The sequence below is a fragment of the Camelus bactrianus genome, chromosome 6 (assembly GCF_048773025.1).
Source record: "Camelus bactrianus isolate YW-2024 breed Bactrian camel chromosome 6, ASM4877302v1, whole genome shotgun sequence".
Lineage (NCBI taxonomy): Eukaryota > Metazoa > Chordata > Mammalia > Artiodactyla > Camelidae > Camelus > Camelus bactrianus.
The window spans coordinates 42,920,862-42,935,169 of NC_133544.1; the positions used below are offsets into that span (position 1 = coordinate 42,920,862).

The window sequence follows — 14,308 nt, forward strand, 5'->3', positions numbered from 1 at the left end:
ATTTAATCACTCAGAACCCAACTTCCTTCATGTGGAAGGAAGATTCCTGCTGCTGGTGAGGGTCAGCTGGGCTCTGACTGTGGACAGCACTGCATTGCGTAGATTAGACATATCTAAGTGTTTGGGGGGAAGTATTTGAACAATTATCAACTTCTGGACTGTGCCCATTATTGAAGACATGGGACTCTTCGTGATCATTTTTGTATTAAAATCTATTTTGTCTTTGCCCTAAACCCCAAAGCTGCTTTAGCAAAAATGAGAGTGCCTATTCTGTGCATCTCTAGTGCCCAGTAGGCTATAATTATCAATAAATGAATCAAGGGAGATAGGGAGGAAGGAACCCCACCCCTCCTTCCATTTTGGAGGCGTTTGTGGCCTCCAAGTATTCCATGGTGGTTTCTAGTGCTTGGTGCTGTTCAGCTGGTTACCACATAAAAGTGGAGGTAAGTGATTTGCCATTGATACCATTCCAGTGGCCCCATTCATGTGTTCTATATGCATGTGCAAGCGTGAGAGAACGTATAATTTAGTGTCAGACCAGAGCTCAGATGCCAGCTCCACCACCATTATTAGCACTGTATCATCGGACAAGTAGCTTAATTTTGCCAAGCCCCAATTTCTACATCCGAAATGGGAACGTGATACCTACTTTAAAGAATTAGGAGGGCTGAATGAAATCATTTATGTAAAGTACTCAGCATAGGCCAGACTTACAGTAAATGCTCAGAAGTTTAAAAAAAAGTTTCTTCTGAATTCTCAACTATATTTCAGCCATTGCTTTTGTTTGCCATCAAATTGATCAGCAATCTGCCTTTGAAGATCAGGGAAACCCTGAACATCACCTGCTGCCATTTCCACTTAGTAATAAATATAATATTACTTTTATGTGTAATGTGGCCCCTGCTCAGTCTTGCTTTCTGCATTATGATGTTCCACAGCTCCTGTTTTGCTTTTTTGAAGGCAGATCTGTGGCCGGCTGACTTGTATTCAAGTTACCCCTCTTCAGTTTACTTTTCCTTTGTAAGTCACAGGTATTTTCTTGGTTTTCTCACTTCCCCTCTTGTGCCAACTTTCTCTGGGATTAGCTCCTCTTGCCACCATATTTAACCCTCAGAACAACCCTCCAGATGGGTATTATTATTCTCATCCTGTAAACAAAGGGACGTGGGAAAGCATTTTAGTGCAGATTCTCCTCCACAGTCATATCCCATAACAACAACAACAAAAGTGCAGCTGAAGTGTGTGAATCCGTTGGCTTAGTTACTACCTCATCGAATCAAGCTTGAGGCGGCTCTACATGGTGCAGTTTGGCAGTGGGTGCTGGCTTTCTGCTTATGCTTGGTCATGTCTAAGACTGGAAATGCCTTTGAAAAGGGAGTGGACTTGGCAAAAAGAGGTATGCTTATGGAAGAAATAGGCATTTCAAAGCCTTCATATGCTCGTTTCTATAGCTTTTATTCAAGATAAGGTTCCCCTCAGGGAACCTCCGTACACTAAGTCAGTCCGCGATGTTTACTGAGTCCCTGGTGTAAAGAACAGACAGTGCATTTGGGGGAAGTTGTAAGACAGAAATTATGGACCCTGCCTTTAAAGAAATTTCTGCCACGTGGGGAGAAAAAGAATTCTTGCACATGAAATTACTGATGAACATTTGGAGAATAATATCAACCAGTAAAGATGCATTCTGTGCCAGAAGAGTACTGACAACTTGTCACCATATGTAACATCTTTTGGATGTTTCCATACGATCATTTGTTCTGCAAGGGTGGAACTGTTTTCCCCCTTCAGTCAAAAGGATATTTTACAAAGCACAGTTCTTGGGAAGGAAGGAGATGAAATAAAGAGAGAAAAAAAGGAAAGTTGCTGTAAAATGAAAGAGGTTTGATTTAGTGAAAAGCCAGTGCCTCTCAAAGAACAGGGCGTGATAGCTTATCAGATTCCAAGCCTGGGATAAGATCAGGACTTCTCAGTATACTGTGAGTTGTTTTGTTTCTTTTCTTTCCTTTCTTTCTTTTTTTTAAAAAATATTGAAGTACAAATCAACTTATTTACAAAACAGAAACAGACTCACAGACATAGAAAACAAATTTATGGTTACCAAAGGAGAACAGGAAAAGGGTAAATTAGGAGGATGGCATTAACAGATACACGTTAACATTGTGGGTTCTCTGGCCATCTTTCATTGGTTTAGATGGGCAAATCCCCACCCCTTAAAAATAATTTTTAAAAGGGGAAGTGTTAGAATTCTTTCACTTTCAAGTTTTTTTTTTTTATATACAAAATCAAGCAGAAGCAGAATAGTCTAGCTTTTATGAAATTGGTCAGGACTGTAGAACTGAGAGAGTGAGTCCGAGAGCTTCTTTCTTGGGGATTCTCAGCTGACCTTGGTTGGGAATTAATTGGGCAGACTCTGCATGAATCTCATTAGCCAAGCCACGGCCTTGTCTAAATTCCTCACTTTTGTTGCTTTGCTTAACACCTTGGTTTTTCTTTTCTTGTGTTTTGATGTTTATGTAGCACTCTCTCAAGTTATTTTGTAAACATTTATATGGTGATTAGTTAATCTAACAGACCAATCCTGGGAAGGCAGCCAGAGCCAGCAGCACCTTAATAGAAAAACTGATAATTAGGAGAAGAGACCTTTGAGACCAGGAGGCTGGACCAGAATATTACAACTTCTCCTTAATGAGTGGCCCAGCTGTTTAGATCCATCTTCTGAGTCTGCCTCGTTCTGCTGAAACCCCTGGGATGGTTGTTGACTCTGTTTCATAGCTTGTTGTGTTTTGAACAGTTGTCCATGGAAAGAAAGCAGCCCAGCTTAGAGCAGCACTGCTATGTTACTGAAGGCTCGTTTATTTTCAGATCTGACAGTGTTCAACATCCTAACATGTACATTTCCCGTTTGTAATGATCTGCCCTGTGACATCACCTCCGAGTTAGTTTTCTGATCCAGGGTTTGGTTTAGTTAAGGTGTGCTTTTAAACGTAGAATGGTGGTTGCCAGGGACTGGGGGTGGGGGGAAATGGGGGAGTTGCTGGGCAGTGGGTATAGAGTTTCAGTCAGGCAAGATGGAGCAGCTGTACAACAATGCCCGTAGAGTGAACAGTAGTACTGCACACTTCAAATGTTAAGAGGGTGGATTTCATGTTATGTGTTTTTAATCACAATAAAAAATTATACTGGCAAGATAAATATCTTTTTAAAGGTGCTGCTTTTTATAGTCAAGGGGCTAGCTCTCAGAGCCTCGTTTCAGATGGCTGAGCTCACCCTCTCGAGGGTGTATGTAGTGTTTGGCTTCCATTGCGTCATGGTGAAGGTACCTTCAGATGTGAAGATTTTAGGCTTTCACTGGAAAACGCAACACATTAAAAATGAATTATGGGGGGAAGGTATAGTTCAGTGGTAGAATGCGTGCTTTGCAAGTACAAGATCCTGGGTTCAATGCCCAGTACCTCTGTTAATAAAAAACAAAAACACACAAAAAAGTGAATTATTGTGCAAGCAAAAAACCAGATTGTAATCTTCAAGTATGAGGAACATAGATTTTTATGATATCTATATATTTAATGAAAATTATTTTTAGAAAAAAAGGTTATTTTGATGACTCCATGTTTTTATGGATCCCATGAAATGTGGAAAAATGGAGAGCCTGGGGTTGGGGTGGGTCAGAGAGATGGAAGACCAAATTAACCAGGAGTGCAGAGATGAGATGGTGGAGATAGTGGAGGGTCCTGAGAATCCATGTGATTCACGTGTGGTCTGTGGCTCCTTAGAACCTCACTGTCTGAAAAGGTGGAGTAGTATTTTCCTCTTTCTCTAGGCAACCAAGCATTACCTAAAACTCCCTGGTGCTAATGCGAGCTTCAGGGAATACTCTTCCTGTCACACCTCATGTAATTGCACGGATGAGGTTAATTGCATTGCTTTTTGAGGAACTCGTGTAAGAGGCATTTGGTCTCCTGTAAACAGGAAGGTGGGTTTGTATCAGACGTGTTCATCCAGTGCCTCTGCTGTAACTGGTGGTCTGACTACAACGAGGGCATCCAGGCTGACGAAGAGAAAGGAAGCAGTGTGGCGGACTGCAGCACCTGGCAGGTCTTCTGGAGCTCGCTGACTTGCGTGGAAGCTCCGGTCCTGCAGTCTACTGTATCTAACAGTTTATTTGAAAGGACTGGATGTCAGAAGTGGCTTTTCACCTTCTGTGACTCCTGGACCACATAGGCTGGTAGAAAGAAAATTGCTTTCAGTCTTGAGTTTGACAGACTGGCTGCCAGCCTGAGGGCCGGGCAGGAGAGGAGGGCGCCCTTCTGCGTGGGAGACTCCCTCATTCTGGTCACCCCACTGGCGCCGGATCTTGTGGATGTGCTCCCGGTGTGGTCGCCGTGCCGGAGCTCTGCTGGCTGGCGCTGGGTCCTGGAGGGACCTGTGGTTTCGCTGGGAGGTGTGCAGTGTTACCTCTCCTGCTGACCCTCGCGTGGTCCCGATGGACCAGGACATAAGAGCATTCCCAAGTGGCCGGCAGGGGTGGGGGCAGCTTGCTGAGGGGTGGCAGTCGGACTCCAGCAGCTGCCACCACGCGACCTTGTCTCTGTCCTGCACAGGTGAGCGCTGTGGGCTATGGGATGGATGAGGCGGAGCAGGACCAGCATGAGGCCCGACTCAAGGAGCTGTTTGACAGTTTTGACACCACGGGCACCGGGTCCCTGGGACAGGAGGAACTCACCGACCTTTGCCACATGTTGAGCTTGGAGGAGGTGGCCCCGGTGCTGCAAGAGACTCTGCTTCAGGACAACCTCTTGGGCAGGGTAAGACCTGGGAAGAGGCCGGCAGTGGGAAGTGGGTGCGGTTTCTCTCTCGCGCAGGGCAGGCAGGGATGGGGGGGGGGCAGACCGCGCTGTGTTGCAACTGGTTTCTAACATCCTGGCTGTGTGTGCCTTTACCTGTCAACCTGATAAACAGAAAGAAAAAAAAAAAGTAATGGGCGTGACATAGCAGCTCTGGTGATGAGGGCCTGCTTTAATTTGTGCTCTGAGTGAAGGTGTGTCCTGAGCATATTAAATGAGAAGAGGAAAAGGGAACAAGAGGATGTTTTCCAATTCTCAACTTGTTCTTTGCGGATCATTTTCTGGACTCCACATTCATCTTTGGGACAGAAGGGAGGGGACTGAGATTTCCACGGAAGAGAAGGGAAGTGCAGTAAGAAAACAGCCATTCCCAGAAAGAGCAGCTTGCTGTTGTGACTTGTCCTCCCCATAAAGCTATTTCTTGTGTGGGTTGTTTCTAGGGTAAAGTATTAATTATACCTTTTACCCAGGAAATAAGACAGGAGGGTAAGTAAACACAGGGCAGTTTCATTGAAAACCCAGCACGACTTGCTTCCAGCAGGGATGTGCGTGTGTGCCGATGTTAACTTTTACAAATGACAACAAATAGTCAAGTGCTCCCTGTAGATCAGGTTGCACAGATGAGTGAGAGGTGAGACAGGGTCCTTTTTTTCCCTTCTTCCTGTTACCGGGAAGGCTCTGTCACCACCTGATTGTGCCTTCAATTCTCATAATTAAAATTAAGAGGAACGTTTATATGGCTTTGGGTTGAACCTTGTTGCTGGCTTTTGAATGAATGAGAAAAAATGAGCAGTGCTTCTGGAGCCCTGTTGCTGCCATTGCTGACGCGTTGTAGCTGTGAGCTTTTATCACGTGGTGTAAATTGAAGAAGCGGCTCTGAAGTTCAACTTTATTCCAGTGACCAGACCTCCTTCTTATTTCATTTTCACTGTCTCTTAGCGGCAACGCTGGGCAAGTGATCTCAGATACAGTGCAGGGTCCTGGCTCTCTGACGTGAGCCGGACAGGAGCATCAATCATCCTGAAGTTGAAGTACAAAGGGTCACGTTCTCTCGGGCTCCACACCACGGAGGGGGGCATTTAATGGAGCTCACGCCTAAAGAAAGTGGGGTTTTTTTGTTGTTGTTGTTTTATTTTTGCAAAAGGAGAACCGTTTTTAGTCACTTTAGGGGATTAGCTTCTTGAGAATACAGGTGATGTCTAAAAAATCTTGCTTTGAAAGCAAGAGACATGGGAACTTTGAGGTTTAAACCACTTGCTCCTTCTCATGTTATGGGCTTGAATGTTCCTTAGTTCTGTCTCCATCTCAGTCACTTTGGGGAGCTCACAGAGTAGCATTTCCCACAGTGGTCCTGGGGGGGTCTCAGGCCTCTGGGTAGCTAAGGAATAGTATCCAAGAGAGGATCTGCTTTCATGCTTATTAAAGCCTGAGAAGACTTCATAGAGCTTCAGGTTTCCTTGAGAGGCAGCATCAACATGGAACCCTCCACTGTAAACAGGCTGCTCCTTGGCAGCCGATGGACAGTTTGCTCTCCAGATGTTGCACATCTTTGCCCTCCGTTGGCAGACTGAAACGGGGGCCAGTTATCGATTGATTCGTTAACTACCTGACACTAGCAGCCCGCTTTTACGTTTGCTCTTTGCCTGTGAATAATGGATACCTAAGTGGTCTATAGTGTGATATTTACATAGTGAGCCAGTGATAAAAGTTAAATAGATGTATGCATGTTGATCACGGGGGAAGTCCCCGGTGGCTGTCTTGAGAGCAGGGTTGGTGAAAATTAATGCACTACTGTTAGATTTGCATTTTTTATGAAACTGAATTATTCTCCTCAGATGATCACATAAACTTGGCCATATGCTGTTAAGATACTCTTATATAGTCTACAATTTTAAATTGTAAGGAAAAAATTCCTTAGACTTTACTGGAGAATTCTAAGTTCTCTCACCTTCTTGATATATTGAATAGCAATCATAAGTTGTAAAATTATAAGTGCTTTCTAATGCAGGCCACTTCTTTTTTAGATGGTATTTGTAGAAAAATATATATATATAAGGGTTAGCAGTTCAGTTTAATAAAAAAAAGGAGAAAGAAATAATAGCATGACAAATTTAAATATATTCATCTATTCATAAATTCAACAAATATGTATTGTCTGTGACTGGTATGTCAGGCATCCTCCTAGGCTTATGGTATGGGTGCAACTTGTGTTTATTGTGAACTAAAGTTTTCCATTAGATTGACTTTTGGATACATTAGTATCCATCAGCTTCCTGGGTGCTTGTGGTTTTAATTTTTCTTTTATAACTTAATAAGCATAATTTTTAAATAAAATAAAACCTCAAGTTTTACCTCCATTGGAATTGGGCTGAATTAATCATTTTTTTCTTGAAAAAAGAAATAAGCTAAAAAGCATTGTCCCCCTGAACTAAGTTATTTTTTATTTCCAAATCCATCTTTCATAACTTCTTGTTGTTGTTTTTTTTTTTTTTGGAAGCCTAATGCTTCTTTTGACAGTTGTTAAGAAAAGTAACTTAAAACCACTTGTCATTTTCATGCATTTTACTAATAGGCCATTTACCCTCAAATTATGTTTCAATTAATCTGTCTGATTTTGCTTTGTAACTTGAAATCATCTTTCCCTGAGCATGGTGGTTACTCTGTAAATGTTTGAAATGCCCAAAGATTGTGGATCACTGATTTGAAGGAAAGAGGACATTGCTGGTAGGTGTTTCCTACTAGTTTATGGAAAGAGCTCCATTCATATCTTTGTCATCAGTTAAGCACCTATCAGGTGGGTCAGACCCCAAGACAAGGGATTCCTCGAGACACGGAGGAACTTATTATCTGGGCAGGTAACATTCTTGCAGGTGAATAGTGCTGGGAGTAAATACTACACACATTTAAGAAAGGGAGCCATGTTAGCTCACTTACTGAACCAAGGTTTCATCCAAGCACTTGGTTCCGATTGTAGATGTTTCCTGGTTTTGTGTCTTTTAAATGGAGCGTTTCCATATGTCTCTCTATCTCCTTTATTAGAAATCAGACCATAAAGATGGTAATTTGCCTTGGTTTTGTTGAAGCTTTAGCTAGATCCAGTTTTAAAAATACATTTTCCTTTCCTTATAGAATATACTAAATTTGAGACAACACGGCCCCCTGAGTTTCCTTGCTACACCCTTTAATATGAGTCTGGATGCTGAAGCATCTCACGCCCTTGGCACTTTTTAGAATCAGAGCAAGCCACATGGTAGCAGAACTTACCATTGGCTTCCAGAGAGTCCCATAGGTACGTGGACTCCAGTCATCAAAGGCACTTTGTAATTTTTTGTTTTATAATTTGATAACTGTACAAATATATAATTCAACCCAGCTTTGTCACTTTTTATTTCAAGTGCTTGGGGTTCTTTTATAAATGTCACAATCAATTTTACATGGCAGCTTTGCTTGCTTGTTTGTTTCTAGTTCATTAAGCTTTTTTTTTTTTTTTTTAAGGATTTATTTATTTATTTAAGCCAAATAGGTTACAATTGGACTTTTTGGGGTTGTTTTTGTTTTTGTTTTGTTTGTTTGTTTGTTTGTTTTGATGGAGGTACTGGAAATTGAACCCAGGACTTCATGCATGCTAAGCATACACTCTACCACTGAGATATACCCCAACCCCCACTAAACTTTTTAAGATTTCTTTCTCTGATGTACATTTTAGCTATTTGGAAAGTGAATCAGAAATACAGAAGTACTTTCTGGCGGTGATTATTTGGACTTGTAATCTGTGTGCAAAATTACACTCGATTGTCAAACGGTGCCTGTGTATAACTACCTCATGTTCATGCTCCTGTTTTGTATTATTGATCAGGGCTTTTTGAACATGTTAGAGAGAAAGGTGGGAGCATTTCTCATTGCATCTCTTAAATGTCTCAACCTTTGCTGTATCTTACTGCTTAACCTGAAACAGTGAGGGACAGTTTCTAATTCCATGTTTCTCTTGTGACTCTATGTAATCATCACTCCTTTCCTTTACCACAGTGTCACCTGGGGTTGATTTGAACTCCTAAGGTCCTGTAGTTCACATTTATAGGCAAGAAGACCTTCTGATTAAGACGCTGCAAGACTTGCATCTGCTCTTAACACTTTCTCGTCAAACCCATTGTAGAATTCACTTTGGTCTTATGTGCCAGAACCTCGAGCCCTAATCTGACAGAGGGCAAGGGGGAGGGCTGTTGGAAGGCTTCTGCTCTCAGCAGGAGATAGGAACAAGTGCTGAATGGCTCCTCTCTTCTACCTACTTTATTTTTGCAATGACCACCTCTCTCACTGAAGCAACTATGATCAGGGATGCTCCAGTTTCTGCAGTATTTCACTCGTACTCTTATGAGTAGCTTCTTGTTTGGATGGAAGGGACTTAATAGTTCTTCCAGATTTTAGACTTCAGAGTTCATCTATATGACAGAGAAACCTGGAACCCAGAGCTTGGAAAAGTACAGTGACTTGTCTGAGGTCAGGCAAACTGTTTAAAGCAGCACCAGGCTGGGAACCCAGACTTCCCAGGCCCCGAATATGAACGCATCTCTCCACAGCCTCCTCAGCCTCCACATATGCAGAAATAAATCTCATTCTCCATCCCCTGCAGCCCACCCCAGCCCCTGCCACGTCGAGACAATGCAATGTGCTGCTGGAGCCTAGTCTTTCAAGTTGGACCTGCATTCAAGTACTGACTCTTGCCACATTTTAGCCATGTGTGCAAATTGCTGAGCCTCAGTTTCTTCATCAGTAAAATGGGAAAAATAATGCCCTCCTTATAAGATTGTGGTAAGGGTGACTTAGACTGTGTGTGCCAAAGGCTCGTCATAGAGCCAGGCACACAGTTAACTACTGTGTTCTGCATCTTTCTGTACACTCCCCTCCTCCATCCCTTACACACCGAGCATGGGTTTTTGAGAAATAGTGGACTTCCCAGGGATGATTTTCTGAGGAAGCTCATTAAAGGGGAGAATGGACTGACTGGAAACTCTCTTGTGTGGTAGTGGTTTGTATCCGTTTCTATCCATAGGCAGGACTCCCTGCATCCGTCTTGGAGTATAACCTCATAAGGTCACTTTAGATTTTACAAATCCACCTTTTAAAATGGCCTTTGCCTCTCTCCACGTTGTCTGCAGTAAATTAAGTCCTGAGCTGCAATACCGCAAATGCTGTATTTAGAAGAAAACATTTCATGACTGTGTCTTTCATTATGAAACCACGTCTCTTTGTTCTTCTGTCATTTCTCTTTGCCCAGCGCTGTAAACGTTACTTTTCTCTCCATTGACCTTCTGGTGAGTCCGTATTTCTATGCCCATTTCCACTAACACTTCGTGTTTCTAACGTTCTTTCTTTGATTTCCCTTTGTATTAATAGACACAAACCTCCTAACTGTGATGATAGTTACGTGGGCCTTTGTCTGGTCTAATAAGCTCACTTGGTTGAACGCTGACTTGAGTCCTCTCATCTCGGGTCTGTGTGAAGTGCTGCCTGCACACATGGGGCAGCCGTGTGCACCTGATCTCCGTGATTGCATGAGATGATTTTATGCAACGTTAAGTTCCTTATTCTACTTCCTGTTGCAGGTTTTTCTTTCTTGTGGTTTGAAATAGCATTTGTTTTCGATACGGTGCTTCAGTTCTTTTTTCAGAAAGGCAAGTTGTGTTTCTCATAGAGCATTCCTATGAAATCTGGAGAGGAAAAATGATGAGGTAAATTTCTATTAAGCACTGATGACAGATGTCAAAAAATATCAGACTTGACTGGCCTTCCTGTTAATTTAGTTTAAATGTCATGTGTGTTTTTAGTCAGTCATGTAATTTTCCCGTTGCTGCAAACTGCCCTTTGAGGCAAACGAGATACAGGGATGCTTGTAAAATGAATGGCAGCAATTATTATTCAAATGAAGGGGTACCAACCAAGGGAGGCATGGCTCGGAAGCTAGTTACCATGTGAGATTTAATTGCATTGTATATTTGTGAAGATTTCTCAATTTTAACAGACTACAATAGTAAAGCTCCCTTGGAGGAGAAAAATGCTACTTAAAAATTACAGGGGCTGAGCGGAGTGAGCACACTGACGCGCGTTTCTCCACAATAGAGGGCGTTTATTCACGGTTTGGCTCTGGGCTGTGTGTGCCCTGAGGGGCTTTTCCAGCCCATCGGTATTCCTGAGCATTGGTGGGAAACAGCCATCACCTGCCTCTGTTAGAGCACTCTCTTGAAAGATACGGAATTTACTGCTACTTAAAGTGGAAGGTCCAGTGCCTACGCCCTGGCAAGAAGGAAAATGAAGATCAATTTAGGACTTAAAGCTGCTCCAGTTTTGATCAGCTTGCCTGGTTTCTGTTTGGGGTTTAAGATTCTTTTTGTGAGGGAAGAAGGGGGCACTGAGATGGACGTTGTTGGATTATGAAGTCTCTCCTGGTTAATAATCATAGTCATTTATAGACCTTTTTTCTTCTACAGTTTTGCTGATTTAATACAGCCTAAGTCCATGGAAACCTTTAAGCTCTGCCTGTGGCTATCTTGGAGAAGTCGAATTGGCCCTCTTTCCCCCTCTGCTGGCCTAGTAGGACATGCTTACTTATCAGAGACCCCTACCAGCTTTTCCCCTCCTCTCTCAAAGCATTTACCAGCTTCCACCTCATGCTTACTAACCACCTCCCCCTCTCCTTCCTGTTCACCCCCTGACACATGCTGGAATCTGGAGTGTAGCTGGTAAACCACTTGAGGGCAGAGGTCATGGCTTTTCATGCTCTTGTGTCTCCTAAAGTCCCACTGTCCAGTGTTGCACCTGGTGGCCTTGTGTAAAGTCAAAGATTTGACCTAGAACAGCAGAGGGAGTTCCCTGAGAGGTCAGACCAGGAGTGGAGTGGGCCTGGGGCAGGCAGGGTGGCTGGACTTTGATGAGTCCAGTCAGAAGGGCTGGTTCTCCAAGTAACTCTGTCACTTCAAGACGTGTGGCCTTGGGCGGGACACAGGCCTTCTCTGAGTCTCTTTCCCTCAGTTCTAAGGAGGGATGCCTCATGGATGTGAGTGAGTCAAATGGCCAATTGTCCGAGAAAGGACGAACCTACAATAATACCCCCATTTATCCAGCATTATCCAGAACCCCCATTAATACAATGTTCAAATAACTGAATCCCTTACCCCATTTAACCATTGGGGATTGAAAAAATTTTATAGAGGTTTTACCCTACCAAAGAGTATAATAAACATCATAAAGTTATTCTTGATCACTTAGCATCGTCCTGGTCTATCAGTTATTCTTCTGTATTGTAAGAGCAGTACCCCCAGGATTTATTGAGCAGCGTGCAGTTCCTTGCCTCAGCACTCAATAACCCCAGCCTATTAGGTTTTAAGTGCATATGTCTTTTTTTTAAAAGTTTTTTTTAAGTATAACAAATTATGCTTATTTTTGTTTGAAGGAGGATAGTTAATATCTTTTCTTGACCCAAGTATGTCAGTAGTGACTTCTTGTCCTTACCTTGAAGTGCCCTGTCTTTTTGTTGCTGCTTCTACTCTGTAGTGGGCTGGGAAGCAGGAGAAATAACGCTTGTAGTAAATCAGGTAGGATGAGAGGAAATAGCTCCTGAGCTGGTTCAGCGGCATTTTCCACGAGAAGAGAACGCCTTCCTCCGCTTTGGACACCGCTGTTTGCTTCCCGATCGTCTGTGATGCTCTCCATCACTGAGGCCGCGAGAGAAGCTGCCTGTGTGAGGGAGGCTCATACTGTCTCAGAACTGGGTGTGTTTGTGTGAGGCCTAAGTGTCCCTTGATTCTGGTATAACTAATACAGTCTTGGAAGTTGATTAGAATCAACTTCCAGAGTATAGGTGTCTGTGTCATTTTTTCAGTGGGGAGTAAAACTGAGACACAGAGACCCCCGAGTGACCTGCATGGCTAATACTGAGCTGAACTGTGTTTGGACTAAATTCAGAAGTGCTCTTTCCAATGACCTCTAGCAAAACTAACACCTTGACAAGCCCCAGCAGAGACCCGCAGAGTCAAATGGAAAGGATTTGAAAATCTCAAGGCAAGCGCCTCCCTTCTGAAACAGGAGCCCCCTTCTGTTCGACTCAATAACTGTGGCAATGGGAGACTCCAGCTTCACGGGCTCCCTGAGAGAGGAGAACTGCAGAGCTGGGGCCCCGGAGCATGGCAGACTGGATCAGTTCCTCTGATGCCCGGCAGCTGCACAGATCCGGGGTGGGGGTGGGGGGTCGCTCCTGGGCCTCTGCGGTCACCCCACGTCCCCAACTTGGCTTGCTTGGTTACTCTCACAGCCCCATTGCTTTGCTTGAAAATACGGCCCCGTTTCTCTGTAAAGGTGGTGAGAACAGTCACCCCCATTACTGTTCCTATTATAATGTCAACTACCTACCTGAGTGCCTGCCAAGTCCCAGGAAGCTCTAGACACCTACACAACTCTCATTTTAACTTCCTCAAGCCGCTGTGAGGAGGTGGTGGTGCCAACAGCATAAAATCCGTGCTGTGCTCTTAGCACAGTACCCACCTGACCCCCAGGACACTTCCTGAGAATATGCGCTCCATCCTAGTGAGGCCTGGCACATAGCAGTTGCTCGATAAAGACCTGTTGTATGAATCATAAACTTTAGTTGTTAGATAGCCCCATTTTTAAAGACAAGCAAACAAAAGCTCAGTGAGGTTTAGTAATTTAGCCAATTCACAGCTGGAAGTGAGTGGCTGAGCCAGAGTCAGGACCTTGAGTCAGGTGGTTGCAGCAGAGAGACTGCGCTCTAACCCTTCAACTGCCCACCCTGAGAGGAAGGCATGATTCTGGTAAGCAGTAGTTGATGCCGGGGTGGGAGATGCACCTGAGTGGGAGAGGCTTGCGTATGTGATGTTTATGGGTTGGCTGATTAGGAAGACAGCCTTGCCCCTAATATCTGAAGCTTGATGCCACAGTGCCTGAAGCCCATGTCTGACTCTGGCAGGACTGGGCCTCCCTCCCTCCCTAAGGCTTTTCAGTGATTTGTCAGCCATAAAACCTAATTAGCACAGTTTATAGTTCTACAATCTTTTAATCTTTCACTGATTGTACCACCTTGGCTCCTTAGCAGATACCCTCCCTCTCTTAACAGACTTCTGCTCTGGCTCCATAAATATGCTGATTTTTAGTCTGTGTGATCTAAAGGAATATGATTTTGGAAAGCAATTTCAAGTAATCAAAATGAATGTGGTAGAGAAATCACGTATTATGGAGAGTGTGGTAAATTGCAAGCATGTACGATTTCATGACATACGCATCTCAGTGGATTCCTTCCTTTGCATTGATTTGCGTGGATAAGATATGATTTCTTTCTTTCATTGTTTAGATAACTAATGAGGTTTGCTACTTTTTCAAATTTAATTCGAAAGTGGTTTTTATCTGGCCCTTATATTGAAACCTCTAGGCAATGTTTTATAATGATGTCCAAAGAG

At 43.4% G+C, this 14,308-nt stretch overlaps 1 protein-coding gene across 13 annotated transcripts in view; it reads left to right on the top strand.

Moving 5' to 3' along the window:
* The window catches only part of NIN (ninein), a 93,397-nt gene that overhangs the window by 4,991 nt on the left and 74,098 nt on the right, over nt 1-14,308 (top strand). For all 13 annotated transcript variants that reach the window (XM_074365536.1, XM_074365539.1, XM_074365547.1 and 10 more), the window contains exon 3: nt 4,602-4,805. In XM_074365536.1, coding sequence (XP_074221637.1) covers nt 4,623-4,805 — 183 coding nt within the window. In that variant the 5' untranslated portion in view covers nt 4,602-4,622. The remainder of the gene's footprint in view (nt 1-4,601; nt 4,806-14,308) is intronic.